Below are 14,720 nucleotides of genomic sequence, written 5' to 3' on the forward strand. Positions count from 1 at the left end.
GAGCTTCGGGCCGTGGGAGCGTTGACTCCTGCTGCTGAGGGCTGTGTGACTTCAGGTAAATCACAAACCCTCTCTGAATCCCTTTTCTTCCAGAATGTGTGAGGATTAACTGAGCCAACATATGGAAGGGCCTGTGCCATGTCAGACACAGTCACCGGCAGGTAGCTTGGGGGGTGAGGAGTGTGTGTGTGTGTGTGTGTGTGTGTGTGTGTGTAGGGGGAGCGGGTTATGCAGTGGGCAGAATAGGGTTGGCAGAAATTACTGAGTGTCTTCAGCGACATCATTGAAAAACGGTTGAATAAAAAACCAAACCCACAACTGTTGGAAAGATTCCCTCCCCCTGGGCTATTTAATAGGCTCACCTAGAACACCCTCCCTGCCCCTGTTCACAGCAGGCAGGGTCATGGTTTCTGAGGGGGCAAGGTCTTGTTACCCCTCTCTACCTAGTAGCCTGGAAGGGGGTAAGAGCCAGTCACAGGGACCCCACCCACTCCGCAGTCGTACCCCTGAATGAATGAAGTGTCTGCACAGTGATCACTGCTCTGCCCCAGCTGCTCCCCAAACCAGCCGGTCCTGCCTTTTCCCTGTTGATCAAGAGGGCGGCCCAAGCAAACGGTGGAGCAGGAGGCTGGCGCCGGGCCAGGACACCAGCCCAGGCTGTCCACACCTGGGGGCCCAAGCTGAGGTGAGGGGTGAGGGCGCAGCCTCCACACCCTCCCTCTCTTCCTTTCCTGCTCCAGCCCCTCCCTGCCAGCTCCCCTAACCCTGCTTCAGCAAACACCCTACGTCTGTGTGGCATAGGTCGCAGCACAACATCTTTCCGAAAACCGAGGTGTAAGCATTTCCGGGGGGTTTGATGTGACCTGGGAAAACTTGCACTTTCAAGGCAGCAAATGATTCATTTCATAAAGTTAGAAATCCCTTGGGGAACAGCTCTCAGTGGTCACCGCTGGGCAGAGGGGAGGAGGGTGGGGGGGGAGGAGGGAGGCTGACTGCATTGTCCACTGCTGTGCATGGTTTACAATCTTCACCCTAAGAAGCTATTGATTTTATTTAAAATACGTCAATAAGGATCGGCTCACTTGTAGGATCACAGGCCACGTTATCTGTATCCTCAGCCCATATTTAAAATGCTGAATAAACGTGAAAAGAAAGAAAAACATCGAATAGGCCATCGGGAAAGGAAACAATTAGCTTTCGGTTTCTAGTTTTTAAAAGCATCCCAAAGTTGAAAGGTTTAGATTTTTTTTCTTCTTTAAATGAGGTAGGTGCTGGGAAGGGGGTGCAGGACAAAATGAAGGCGATTCCTCAGAAAGTCCGGCTGTGACTGAGGTGTGTGGTGGGGCTGCCTCTGCTGGGGATTTGAGTCACTATTTGGGTATGTGTGTGTCAGAGAGAGAGAGAGAGAGAGACAGAGAGAGACAGAGACAGAGAGACACAGACACAGAGACAGGGAAACAGAATGCTGGTGCCCACGGTTCTGCCTTCTCTGTGCCTTTGCATGTCCATGCCTGTCGGAATGTCTGCACATGTGTCTCCACCTTCCTGTGCCCATTATCTGAGAGTGTCTACATGTCCGTGTCTCCTCTCGCTGTCTCTCCCCTCCCCCACGGCCTGTACCCTGTGTGGGTAACTGGACCTGGGACACAGCCCCCAGGGCTGGCAGAGAGTTGGCTGCCGGGTATTTTTAGCCCGTAAACATGTTTGCCATTTCAGAGGACAGGGCCTGTGCTCTCGGCCCCAGCCCACTCAGATCTTGCAGCGCGGAGGGCGCTCCTGCCCCAGCCGGGCCTGCTCGGTGCCGGCCTGGGGTCTCCCTTCCGCCCGCTGCCTCTGGGAAGGAAGGAAAGCTGGCTGGGTGTGGGCGGTGGGTGGCCATCCCGGAGGGAGCATAGAGGATTCAGGGGGAGAAGCGCATGGGGGTGTGCAAGGGGGGTGTGTAGCCAGAAGGACCCCGCACCCCATCATTACGCGTTTAATAAAATCTCCATGCGCTTGGAAGCGGCTGTGGGAAGTGGCTGTAAATTTGGAAACAAAGCGTCCCGCCGGCGGGAGTGGGGGAGGGGCCGAGGTCCGAGGGCGACGGGGCAGGTAGGGGACGTGCGGGAGCTCGGCTGCCCTCGGGGGTCCGGGCAAGGTGGGCGGCGTCTCCAAGGCCTGCAGGCCTGTCCCCCGTGTCGCTGCAGCAGCGGGGAGCGCTGGTGACCCCGGTTCCAGGAGGCGCGCAGCGTCTCCAGGCCGGTTCGGGGGGGAGGGGCTGGGGGGCCCCCAGAAAGAGGGAAGGTGAGAAACGGGTGCGCGTGCACGGAGCTGGGGAGCCCAGTGCGGGGCCTGGGCTTTGAAGGGCAGCTGCCAGTGTCCGGCTGGCAGTCCCGAGCCCCCCGCCGCTTGCGGAACCCCTGGGTCCTCGCGGAAAGCGTTCTGACTCCCAGTTCCCCGGGTGGGCAGCCCGGAGCTGCCGCGGGTTCCTGCGGGCGAAGCGGCGCTTTGCACACGTTGGCGGGAGGTCCAGGCCCGGGGGCCGGGGGCGCGGAGGGCAGCACCTCGGACACGCGCGCCCCTGGCCCCCGGTCCCTCCCCCGCCAGCAGCCCCTCCGGTCCCTCCCGAGTCGGCCCCGCTCGCTCGTCCCAACCCCACTCGGGCCCCGCCCGGCCCCGCCCTCCCCACAGCCCGGGGCAGACCCGCCCGCTCGGCCGGAGTTACAAGAGCCGCCTCCTCGCACGGGGGCCCGGCCACTCGGAGCAGCTCCGCCGCGGGGACTGCACCTCCCGCCTGCCGGACCCGCCCCGACCGGGGCTCGACGCCGCCGCCGCCGCACCGAGACCGCGGGCCGCGCGCCCTCGGCTGGGCTCCGGTGCTGAGCGCGCAGGTAGGGCGGGCCCGTCCCGGGCGGCGGGGGGCGGCGGGGCCGGGCTGGGGCGAGGCGCGTGGGGGCGCCGCGGCGGGGATTCGCCCAGTTTGGGGCGAGCGAGGCAGCCCCGGGGCGGCGCGGGGAGGCGACGCGTCGCGCGCGGGGAGCCGGACTCCGGCCCCGGAGTTGGGGTGCAAGTTGGGCAAAGTTGGAAAGTCGCTCCCAAGCTTCGCTGCGGTCCGCGTGGCTCTGGAGGCCGGACGGGCGGCCCTCCTGCGCGGCCCCGCGCCGCGTCCCGGCCTGGCGCCCGGTCTCACTCCCGCCCTCTCCCGGGGCGGTGGCTCGGCGCGCCGCTGCGCTCCGGTCCCGTTCCGCGTGGACCGGACACGTTCCCGCGGTGGGCATCGCGGCCCCGGCCCCTCCGTGCGCCCCCGCGATCCCCCGCGGTCCCTCCCCTGTCCCCGCACCTCCCCGAGAACTTCGCGTCCCGAGTCCTGCCCCACCCAGTCGTGTGCTCCCGCCTCTCGGCCTCCCGCTCCTGGCGGCCCCAAGCCCCCTCCCGCTGCCCCGCCCTGGTCTCGCCCGGCCGGGCTCCCTTCTCCCGAAAACTCCTGCTCCCCCTCGGGCCGCGGAGCCTGGGAGTTTGCAGCGCGCCGCCCAGGGGACGGTGGGGGTGGGGGTGGGGGCATAATTAGGGAGATTCCTGCGCTGGGTGGGCGGGAGGGGACCGCGCTGCGGCTCGGCCCGTGGGACCGCCCCTTCCCCTCCGGAGGCGGCGCTCTCTCCCCCTGCCCACTCCCGAACCCGTCCGGGCGGACGGCCCCCGCCCAGCGCCTGGCAGGGCGCCAGCAGCCTGAGGAATGCGGTGGTTGGAGCCGGTTACTAATTCAAACCAGAGCTCGGGAGGAGTGGTGAGGGGCGCGGGGGGAGCGGGGCGGGGGCCGGGCTCGGCGCAGGGGGGCGCGCTGCGCTCTCTGCAGCCCTGCGCGCAGCGGCGCGCTCCGGGAGGGGCCCGGGCCGGGGCCGGGGGCCGGGCCAGGCCGCCGTGGAGCTGGGGTGGAGGGAGCCGAGGGTGTGTGCGAGCTGGTTATGTAAGGCTTCCCATGCGGGGAGAGGCCCGCCCTCAGGGTGGGCGCCCCTGCGGTTGCAGGGCAGGGGGACGGGGGGCGCAGCCCCAGGCGGCCCTGGCTGGGAGGGACGCGTGGGTCTGAGCGGGGCTGGCAGTGCCCGTGCGTGGGAGGGCAGCGCAGTGGGCAGACAGGGCACCTCACAGCTCTAACTGGGCCGGAACCCCAGGTGGGCGAGGGCTCTGGCGCCTCCGCTGGCTGTGACCACAGAAAGTTGTGAGTCGTGTGTGCTCGGGCCTTGGGTGTGGCCGCCGAGGTGGTGGTGAGGAGCCGGGGGAGCCAGCAGCCGGGGCTGCGTGCCCTGCTCTGTGGCGTGGGGCTGTGGGCAGGCAGGGCGGGTCTCCCCGTGCAGGGGGGCCCTTAGAGAATGACCTGGAGTTTCTGGGGAATAGGTATTTGCCGATGTCCCCAGCACCGCCTGGGGCACCCATAATTGATTTGGAAAGTTTCCTGAATTAGAACCCAGCTCCAGTTGCAGGGATCACATGCCCCCTGACAGCCCAGCCGGCCCGGGCAGCACCGATTTTGCAGGATGCAGTGCTGCCTTTGGGGTCTGCGGGGATCGGTGAAGGCGAGGGAGTGGGGTGCGGGGAGCAAGAGGGGGAGCTTGAAGGTGCCCCGGAAGACATTTGAGGGCCTCCGGACGATGCTGGGTCCAGGGTGGGGGAGTAGATTTGCTTCCATGCCCCTCTCTGCCCGCCGTCGGGGAAACCCTGGGCAGGGTGTGGCCCGCACTTCCTTTCGAAGCTGAATGGGGAAGCTTCCCTCTCCCCACAGGGATGAGGCGCGCGTGCAGGGTGGGGAGTAGAGGGAGCCCAGGCTAGGGGCTACCTCCTTGCTGGGAGCCGGGCGCTGTGGGATGAGGGGGGCGGGAGAGGACGCAGGGTCAGGCTGCTGGAGGTGGAGGTCGGAGCCCTGACCTAGAGGTTATGCCCAGGGAGGTTGGTCAGAGAGCCAGCGGCCAGGCAGCCAGGTTAGTCACCGGAGCGAGTGCTGCCTGTGCAGACCCCCCGCTGTGGTTCGAGGGTCCCGCTCCGGGCAGCCCCTTGAAGAGCTGCCCCCACAGAGCTGAGGGTTGGGGTCGCCTGGACTCGTTTCGGGTGTGAGGTTCAGAGCCCGGTGGGAGGCCTGTGAGGGAGGAGGCCAGCCCGGCAAGGGCAGGGCATGAGCTGGGGGTCCCCGGGTCACCTGGGTCTCAGGGAGGCCCTGGGTGGATGCCCGGGCCCCGGCAGGCTGGATTCCCTGGCTCAGCGTGGCATTGGCAGCCTGGCCCTGGCAGAGCGTGCCAGCGGAGCCTGAGGAGCTGGTTTGAGGGGTTGAGGCAAAGCTGTGGGGGTGGAGGAGTGTGTGGGGCTTAGGGTGTGGTCACCACCTTCCTCAGAACTTGGGAACCGCCTGGGGACAGACAAAGGGTCTGGCTGGGAGAGCTGGCTCGCCCCCCCACTCCCTGCCACCCCCAAGTTTCTGTCCCAGGAGCTGGCTGACCACGTGGAAGGGAGGTGGCCACTGGAGAGGGACAGAAAGTTGCAGCGGCCAGTGTCCAGGGCCTGTGCTCTCTTTGTCCCCACGGCTTCCCGCAGCAGCTGCCGTTCCCCTGGGCTCCGACCGCCTGCACCTCCATGTCAGCGTGCAGGGGTGTGGGGCCGAGGGGGGCCCCCCGCTGGGCTCAGCAGGAATGTGTGCTTTGGTGGAGCCCCTCTTCCTTCCTGCCTGCCTTCGTCCCCATCAGGGGCCTGGGGGCTGTGCAGGTCCTGGGCCCAGGGCCCCACGCTTCACTGTGGCCTTGGTCCGGGTGTCTGCGCTGTCACAGCCGTGAGGTGTGTGCTGTTACCTGTGAGAGGTGTCCCTCTGTCGGGGGTCCTTGCGTTGCCAGGGGCCTGGGTGTGTCATCAATGGGTGTGTCTGTGGCTGGTGGGGCAGGGACGGGGTGACTGTCCTGGCGCCTGCAGGGGCTGTAGGTAGCGACGGAAGTGACCGGAAGTGACTTTCTCCGTCCGGGACGGGTTCCAGACCCTGGAGTGAGTGTCCGGAGCCCGCCGGAGGGCGAGGACAGACCTGGGAGTGAGGCTGAGCGAGCGCTGCGCTGGGTCAGGGAGGGGCATCCTGCCGGGTCCCCCGGGGCCGGAGCGGAGGTTCCAGGGGAAGGGGAAGTGCCTGGAGCTGAGCTGGGCTGGGGGCGGCTCTCTGGCAGCCAAGCGCCCTGCAGTGGCTTGGCCCGACCGCTGGGTGGCGAGCTGGGCATCGGTGGGGGGCTATGGTCCGGGTGCCGGTGGGGCCAGGGGGCAGCTCCCAAGCTGTCACTGAGGCCCACCCTTCGCTGGCTCCGGGCCAGGTGTGGGGACTTGCTGGAGCGGGCAGTGCTGTCACGGGGCAGGGGGCTGGGGGGACAGGGGGAGTCTCTCCTGGTCAGGGGAGAGAGAGGGAAGCTCCCTCCACTGGAAGTGAGAACTGGGAACTCACTGGGGAAGTGGCCGGGGATGGGGTGGGGGAAGGCCGGAGGGCAGAGCGGAGGCTGCAGTGGGCTGGGGCAGGAGGGAACACCCTGGCAGTCGGGTGCGGAAAACCAGAGTCGGGTGGGAGCTGGAGAGGCCGGAGGGATGAGGCTGGCACTGCTGCCTCCTGCTGGGTTGTGGCCCAGGCACAAGGGAGAAGAGAGGCCGGTGTGCTCGGGGGAGTGACCAGGTGGAGGTGCCCTCCCTGCTGGGCAGGGCCTGGGCCTGCTCTGGGCAGTTCAGAATGCGGAATGGGGCCCCGGCTGGTGCGGCTCAGTTGGTTGAACGGCGTCCCATGGACTGTGAAGTCACTGGTTGGATTCCAGGTCAGGGCACATGCCAGGCTCCATCCTCAGTGGGAGGTGCAGGAATCGGCTGATTGATGTTGCTCTCTCTCTCTCCCTCTCCCTTCCTCTCGGAAATAAATAAAAACATATTTTAAAAAACACCCCAGCCGTAACCGGTTTGGCTCAGTCGGCCTGCGGACCGAAAGGTCCCAGGTACGATTCCGGTCAGGGGCATGTACCTTGGTTGCAGGCACATCCCCGGTAGGAGGCGTGCAGGAGGCGGCTGATCCATGTTTCTCTCTCATCGATGTTTCTAGCTCTCTATCTCTCTCCCTTCCTCTCTGTAAGGAATCAATACAATATATTTTTAAAAAACACCCAAAAAACATATTTTAAAAAATAAATAAAATAAAATGGAGTTATTAAAAAAAGAGAGCAGGGAATGGGGCTGAGAGCATGTCCGTGCGCTGGGGTGTGCATGTGTACATGTGTCTTTCTCTGAATGTGTCCCTGGTGAATGTCTAATTCTCCCTGGTGATTCCATCCCCCCAACACACACCTCATTCAAGCTGAAAGTGCCCCTGGGGGTACCGCCCAGAAACAGCTGGGTTCCTTCCTGTCCCCCTGGATGCGGGTCTGCCTGCCAGGGCTGTTCCCATTTCTGGGGGTGGGGGCGCGGGTGGGAACATTTGCTGCGCCCTCCGATGCCTGCCTCTGGGGTCCTGTGCCGGCCAAGCCCCAGAGGGGGAAGGTGCTCTTGGCCCTGACCTGCTGGGGCCCAAGAGAGTCTACAGGTGAGTGGGGTTTTGGGCATAAAAGACCCCTCAGATCCCGGCTTGCTCGGGGATGCCGGGACGCGGCCCGCTCGGGGTTTGCTGTCCCCACGCTGGACCAGGACGAGGCCCACCTTCCTGTGGGTGTGTCCCCTGGTTCTCACTCCACCCACCTCCGTGCAGGCTCCTCTTCTGTGTCTCTATCTCGCCCCGCATCGTGCTCTGTGGCTGCTCATCCTGTGTGTGTGTGTATTTTGCCTTCGTCCCCCGAGCTGGGCAAAGACCGCTGGCCTCGGTGTCAGAGGCGGCAAGGCGTGCGTGTCCACCCCGTCTCGTCCCTGGGCAAGTCACCTCCCTCCGGGGCCTGTCGCTGCGTCTCTGAAATAAGGATATGAATTTTTAATCACGTAGAGTTATTTGGGGATGGAATGGGACCCCAGGCGTGGAACGCGCAGAGCTGCCCCGCCCGCCTGCCGGGTGCCCTTCAGTTGGGGAGCTCTCGCTTCCTCTGTGATGTCTGGTGAGCGGTGAGAGGAGGTGGCCCCTCGGGGTGTGCCTCTCTTTGAAAGGCCGACCCTTGGTCCTGTGATTGCTGCCGGGGCTTCCCCTCTGGTGGCGCCTCTCCCTCTGGCGCTGAGTCATTTTGTTCTGGGCGCGGGCCCTGCCCCTCCCTGGCCTGTGTGTGTGGTGGTCGCCTCCCCGCGGGAGCTGCATTGCTGTTACGTCCCCTTCGTGGCGGGCGGGCGTGCTCTCTCCCTCGGGCGTCACCTCTAGTCCAGCCGGCGCCGGGTGATGAGCGGACCTTGCCTCCCTGGTCTGTATGTGGTCTTCAGGTTTGGGGTGCGGAGGCCTGGAGGCTCAGGGCCTGCCCCTCGGGGGTGTGTATCTGTTCCTGTCATCTGGACACGGATGCCGGCCCCAGCCCTGTTTCTGGCTTCCCATCGGCTTGGGAAGAAGGGGCTCTGTTCCCGGGGGGGACAGGGGAGAGGATGCGCCCCTGGAGCTCACACCTGGTGGAAACCAGGAGTCTTCTTCCTGGACCCGCCCAGGTGTGGCCCCAGCTCCAGGTGCGCGCAGGCCTGCTCTGCGCACCCTCTCGGAGGTTTTGAATGGACAGGACGCCTCGTTCTCGCTGCCTCTGGCTGGAATTACTCTCTGTCCCGAAGTCTCAGACGCGTGTCCTCTCAGCCTTAGCGGAGTGGCCTCACCCTCTCCCTCTTTCCCTGCCCTGCAAGCAGCCCTCTGCCTTCCAGGGTCCCACTCCAGCCCTGCTGCCCTTCACTAGGACACCGTGAGCCGGTGTCAGGTGGGGGTGGGGTGGGCAAGCGGGCAGCCGGCAGGCCATGGGCGAGGGCCCAGTGCTCCCCATGCTCACCTCTGGACCTCGCTTCCTCGTGTGTAAGTAGCAGGCACGCTGGGACCTTTTTGCAGGTGGGAATGCTCTCTGTGCCCATTGTGGCTGTTAAGCTCTTGAAATGTGGCTAATGCAACCAGTGAACTAAATTAAAAAATATATTTTTATTGCCCAGCTGGCGTGGCTCCATGGTTGAGGGTCAACCTATGAACCAGGAGGCCACGGTTTGATTCCTGGCCCAGGTACATGCCCAGGTTGTGGGCTCCATCCCCAGTGGGGGACGTGCAGGAGGCAGCCAATCAGTGATGCTCTTTTTCCCTTCCTCTCTGAAATCAATGATGAGAGAGAATCGTTGATCGGCTGCCTCCTGTGCACTCCCCCTACTGGGGATCCAGCCTGCAGCCCGGGCAGGTGCCCTGAATAGGAATCAAACCGTGACCTCCACCTTGTGGTTCATAAGTCGATGCTCAACCACTGAGACACATTGACCCAGCAATTTTTTTTTTTAACTTTTAAAATCCTTACCCGAGGATATGCTTGTGTGTGTGTGTGTGTTTTAATCCTCTCCTGAGGATATTTTTTCATTGATTTGTAGAGAGAGTGGAAGGGAGGAGGAGAAACAGAGAGAGAGAAACAATGATGTGAAAGAGGCAGATCAATTGGTTGCCTCCTGCACATGCTCCCACCAGGCCGGGGATCAAACCTGCAAGTGAGGTACATGCCCTTCAGTCCGCAGGCCCACGATCTACCCACTGAGCCAAGCTGGCTAGGGCCCAAGAATATGTTTTTATTGAATTTTTAGAGACAGGAAGCGAGGTAGAGAGAGAGAAATGTCGATCGGTTGCTTCCCCTACGCACCTCACCAGGGGATCGAACCCACAGCCTCGTAAGTGCCCTGAACGGGAATTGGACCCGAAACCCTTTGGTGCACCGGACAGAGCTCCAACCCACTGAGCCCCCGGCCAGGGCCAGTGAACTAAATTTTAAATTGAATTCCAGCTCATTTACATGTAAAGGACCCCATGTGGCTACCGCTGGCCACACAGCTCCAAGGGCTGTGACACTTGGCTGAATGTACAGAATGGCTCTGGCGCCACAGGCCTGCGTGGGGTGCCCGGCTCCCCCTGACCTGTGTGGGAGGAGGAAGGACCAGCTCGCTTGGGACAGGCTCCAGGGGTGGGGGAGACGGGGGCTGGGGCCAAATGCAGAGAACAGGCCCTGGTCCCGGGGCCTCCAGCCCCCTGCCAGCACCCCCATGCCCAGCCGGCGGCCTGGCCCGCATCAGGTGGCCGGGAGTCCTTCCCGCTGTGCCAGGAGGCGGTCGGGCCAGAGCGGCAGGGTGGTTGGCAGCTCCACCTGGCTGGCAGGCCCGTGGGGGCTCTGCCAAGGCCAACCGGAGGCCTCCATTCTCACGGCCGGGGGACCCTTCTCTGTCCGTCTGGCCTTCCCCCTCCTCGGCGGCAGCCGGGCCCAGGCGTGGCGCAGTCCCTCGCGAGCCTCCCGGCTGTGCTGCCAGGGTCCGGCTTGGGGCTCCGTCTGAGGGGCTGGCAGGGAAGCCCACTGCCCGTGTCCTGTCCGTTGGAGCCCCAGCCCCTCTGGCTGCGGGGTCTGGCCCCGGAAGCACTTTGTCGATTGGCGTTTAGGTGTGACCCTTAGCATGTTTGGAGCTGTTGTGGCTGCAGTGACTCATCGGGGAAGCAGGGAGGGTGGGGCCGAGATGTGGGCGAGGGTGAGCTGGCTCTCCCCCCTCACCTGCTGCTGGCTCAGCACCAGGATGCGAGGCTGAGAGACGGGGCCCGCTCAAGGAGGAAGCTGGGGTGCCAGGCGGTCGGTGCTGCAGGGATCGCAGGCCTGGCAGGCGGTCAGCTCTCCATCCTGCCTGGTGCTCGTCCGTCCAGGGCTGGCTTCTCAGGTGGGGGCGGGGGGCACAGTTTAGGCTCCGGCTCTGCTGTTTCACGATGGGAAGGGTCAATGTGACTTCCCCGTTCCGCTGCCCTCAGGGAGGGGGTGTTGCCCCCACTCACACCCGTGCCAACAGGCCGCCCTCCTGCACGGCTCTGCTCCTAGCCACAAACCGCAGGTGTGAGTTCAGGCGGTGGGGGCACTTGGGGTCCATGAAGTTGCCCGCCCCCCCCCCCCCCCAGGTTGTGATCTGCCCGACATTGGAACTGCTGAGTGCTCGTGAATGCCCACGGATAATCCCGTTTCTCAGAGGCAAACTCTACACCTTCAAGAGCTCACTTATGTTTCATCCCCCCGCCCCCCCCAATTCTCCCAAGCCTTCTGGAACATTCCGAGGCTAAACTGGTCATACCGAGATTACCTGGCTCATAATTTATATCCGGGACAGGAACTGAGTCTTCTAAATCTCCATATCTGGCACATGGAGTGCATTCAGTAACTGTTAGAGCAGTGGTTCTCAACCTTCCTAATGCCGTGACCCTTTAATACGGTTCCTCATGTTGTGGGGACCCCCAATTTCATTGTTACAAATTGAACATCATTAAAGCATAGTGATTCATCACAAAAACAGTATGTAATTATATATGTGTTTTCCGATGGTCTTAGGCGACCCCTGTGAAAGGATCATTCAACCCCCAAAGGGTCGCCACCCACAGGTTGAGAACCGCTGTGTTAGAGGCTCAAGAGTGGAGTGGGGTGACGATCACTGTGGGGCGTACAGGAGGCGATCAGCATGTGCGCCTGGATCTTTTATTTCTGTTAACCCTCACCCGAGGATGTTTTTTCCAGGGATTTTTAGAGAGAGTGGAAGGGAGGGAGGGAGAGAGAAACATCGATGTGAGAGAGACACATCTATTGGTTGCCTCCCACACGGGCCCTGACCGGGGCCGGGGATTGAGCCTGCAACCTGGGCATGTGCCCTTGACTGAAATCGAACCCGGGACCCTTCAGTCTGCTGGGACGCGCTATGCACTGCGCCTGTGGGCTCGGGCAGCAGGCTCACCTTTATCGATCGGCTGACTCATTCCTGCGTGTGCACAGCTGTGGGCGGGCGGAGTGCTGGGCCAGGTGCTCCGTGACTTACAGTGCGACCCCCCCGCCCCCCCCCCCCAGTTTCACGGACCTGCTGCCGGTGACACGGGCGCCACCATTTCGTGTGGGTGGCTGTAGGCTGTGGCCGTGTCCAGGGCACATCTCAGGGCACCTCTGCTGCTGCCAGCTCCTCCTGGGGCCACAGGGCGTCTGTGCTCCTGGTGCCAGCACCTGGGGCCTGGCTCCGCCCGGCATGGGCAGCAGATGGGCCCTGACTCACCAGGTCCCTGAGGCCGCTCAGCTGGACTCCAGCCGCTGGGGCAGGGGCAGTGCCTGGGGGCTGGGCTTCCTTTGTCCAGCTGCTGCCTGTGGCAGGGCTCGGCTCCCAGCCGGCGAGGGTCTCTGGTCCTGAGGACTGAGTTGGACAGGGCGACCCAGAGTCACTGTCCCCCCTACCCTGCTCCCAGGCCTGCCGGTGCCACCGGTGCTGAGACTGCAGGAGTATCTGCTCTGAGGAGTCTCACCGGTTAGAGCTGCAGCCCTGGTAGGACAGGGTGCCGGTAGGACAGGGTGCCGGTAGGACAGGGTGCCCAGTAGGAGAGGGTGCCGGGGAAGGAGGCACAGCTTTGGGTCTGAGCCCAGCAGACTTGCCTCCTCACTGTGGACCTGGGGCAATCGGCCTGTGCCTGTCGGTCTTCCCATCTGTCCGTTGGGGCCGGCGGCGTCTCCCTCCTGAAGCTGGCGTCGTCCTGAGGCTCCTGCGCGCTGAGCTCTGCACGCCCCCTCTCCTTCCTCCTCACCGACGCCTTTATCTCCATCTCACAGATCAGGAAATGGAGCGTCAGAGCAGCGCAGGGGCTTGGCCAGGGCCGCCAGCTGGGAGGGTGCAGAGCCGGGATCTGACTGAGTCTGGCCTCCTGAGCCCCTCTCCGGGGTTCCAGGCTGAGTCACGCCTGCAGGGAACCGATGGCAGCAGCGAGGGTCCGGCCTGGGGAACAGAGCACCCGCCATCGCGGGCGTGGCCGCGGGTCGGGGTTCCACCAGCGGGTGGAGTGCAGCCTCACTGTGGACTTCTCCCCAGGCTGTGTGACCGGGACTCCGCGAGAGACTGAGGACAGGACCGAGGAGAGGACCGGAAGGAGGGGCGGGCTCCTGGCAAGGCATTCGCTCCTGGACGAGTCCTGCAAAAGGTCAGCAGGGGGGAGGGTGGTGAGAGAGGTGGAGGTGCGGGGTGGGAGGGGGAGACCCCCGGGGTGGCATCGGGAGGCGGGGCTCGGTGGGCGCGGCGGGGCTGGGCCCTCCCGGCCGGTGGCATCCACTGCCCGTCCGCTCTGCTGCTCCTTGAGCATCTCTGCCGGGGCAGATGGCGCTTCACTCCCCGGGAGCTCACCCACCCAAGACCCCCGCCTTCTCACCCCTCATCGCTTGAGCTCATTCCCTTCCCTCGTCCCAGATGGAGAAGGAGGAGGAGACAACGCGGGAGCTGCTGCTGCCCAACTGGCAGGGCAGCGGCTCCCACGGGCTGACCATTGCCCAGAGGGACGATGGCGTCTTCGTGCAGGAGGTCGTGCAGAACTCCCCTGCGGCCCGCACGGGGGTGGTCAAGGAGGGTGAGTCCCCTCGGGGTGTGGGCTGGGTGCTGGGTTGGGGTGGGTGGGGTGGTGGAGGGAAGGGCAGGGGGCACGCAGAAGTGGGCACGTGGCTCTGGAGGGCCTGGTCCCAGTGCCAGCAGGATGGTCAGTGCACAAGCCCCACCTTCTCGTGCCCACCCTGTGTCCGTCACCCATCCCCAGTCCTTGGGGGAGGAGGTCGTGTGAGGAGGGGCGGGGACACCGTCCTCAGTTCCAACTCCACCACTCACGAGCTCTGGCCACTTTGTGCAAATCAGATGACCTGTCTAAGCCTCAGTTTTCTCATCTGTACAGTGGGCACTACCACAGCTGCCTTGCATGACATGCATTCGATGTGTGTGTGTGTGTGTGTGTGTGTTGCTTTCCTGAGACCTGCTTCTTTTCCTCCCGGCTCAGGGGACCAGATTGTGGGTGCCACCATCTACTTTGACAACCTGCAGTCGGGCGAGGTGACGCAGCTGCTGAGCACCATGGGGCACCACACGGTGGGACTGAAGCTGCACCGGAAGGGGGACCGCTCCCCTGAGCCGGGCCAGACCTGGACGCACGAAGTCTTCAGCTCCCGCTCCTCTGAGGTGGTTCTGGTGAGTGCCTGGCCGGCCCGTCCGCGCCCTGAGCTCCCGGCCGCTTCAACCACCGCCCGCCCGTGCCCCTTCCCCAGGCTCCTCCCTGCCTGCGGGCCTCTCTTGCCGTTCCTTCTCCTGCGCACACCCTCTGCACTCTGTTGAGTCAGCCTGGTTGTTCCTGGTTGTGCCACGTGTGCCGCGTGGCTGCTGCTGCCCTAAGTCAGCCTCTTCAGAGCGCCGCAGCCGGGAGCCACTCATGCTGCTGGGCCCCGGGTGCTTTGCCGGAATCTTGGGAATGATTTCACAGGCGCCCAGTTCTGCCTCACAGAACATTTTTCTTTTTAAAATATGTGTTTTATTGATTTTAGAGAGAGAGGAAGGGAGATGGAGGGAGAGAGAAACATCAGTCGGCTGCCTCCTGCACGCCTCCTACTGGGGATTGAGCTGCAACCCAGGCAGCCTGACAGGAATCCAACTGGCGACCTCTCGGTGCACGGGATGATGCTCCGAGCCGCACTGGCCAGCGCTCACAGAGCATTTCCTACTTCCAGCCGCCTGGACTCACCTGTGAGTCGGAAGCTGGGCTGCAAAGCGCCTGTGGGACGATTCCCTGCTCCTTCTGACGACTTGTTTATGCAACAAAG

At 63.8% G+C, this 14,720-nt stretch overlaps 2 protein-coding genes across 3 annotated transcripts in view; both read left to right on the plus strand.

The window, feature by feature from the left end:
• Window positions 1–14,720, plus strand: part of MTA2 (metastasis associated 1 family member 2) — a 109,709-nt gene that overhangs the window by 36,491 nt on the left and 58,498 nt on the right. The gene's annotated exons all lie outside the window — the stretch shown is intronic.
• Window positions 2,713–14,720, plus strand: part of AHNAK (AHNAK nucleoprotein) — a 29,186-nt gene continuing 17,178 nt past the window's right edge. For both annotated transcript variants that reach the window (XM_059710414.1, XM_059710415.1), the window contains exons 1-4: window positions 2,713–2,870; window positions 12,961–13,069; window positions 13,333–13,489; window positions 13,907–14,094. In XM_059710414.1, the coding sequence (XP_059566397.1) occupies window positions 13,333–13,489; window positions 13,907–14,094 (345 nt within the window). In that variant the 5' untranslated portion in view covers window positions 2,713–2,870; window positions 12,961–13,069. The remainder of the gene's footprint in view (window positions 2,871–12,960; window positions 13,070–13,332; window positions 13,490–13,906; window positions 14,095–14,720) is intronic.

Source organism: Myotis daubentonii, chromosome 9, assembly GCF_963259705.1.
Source record: "Myotis daubentonii chromosome 9, mMyoDau2.1, whole genome shotgun sequence".
In the NCBI taxonomy this organism is placed as follows: domain Eukaryota; kingdom Metazoa; phylum Chordata; class Mammalia; order Chiroptera; family Vespertilionidae; genus Myotis; species Myotis daubentonii.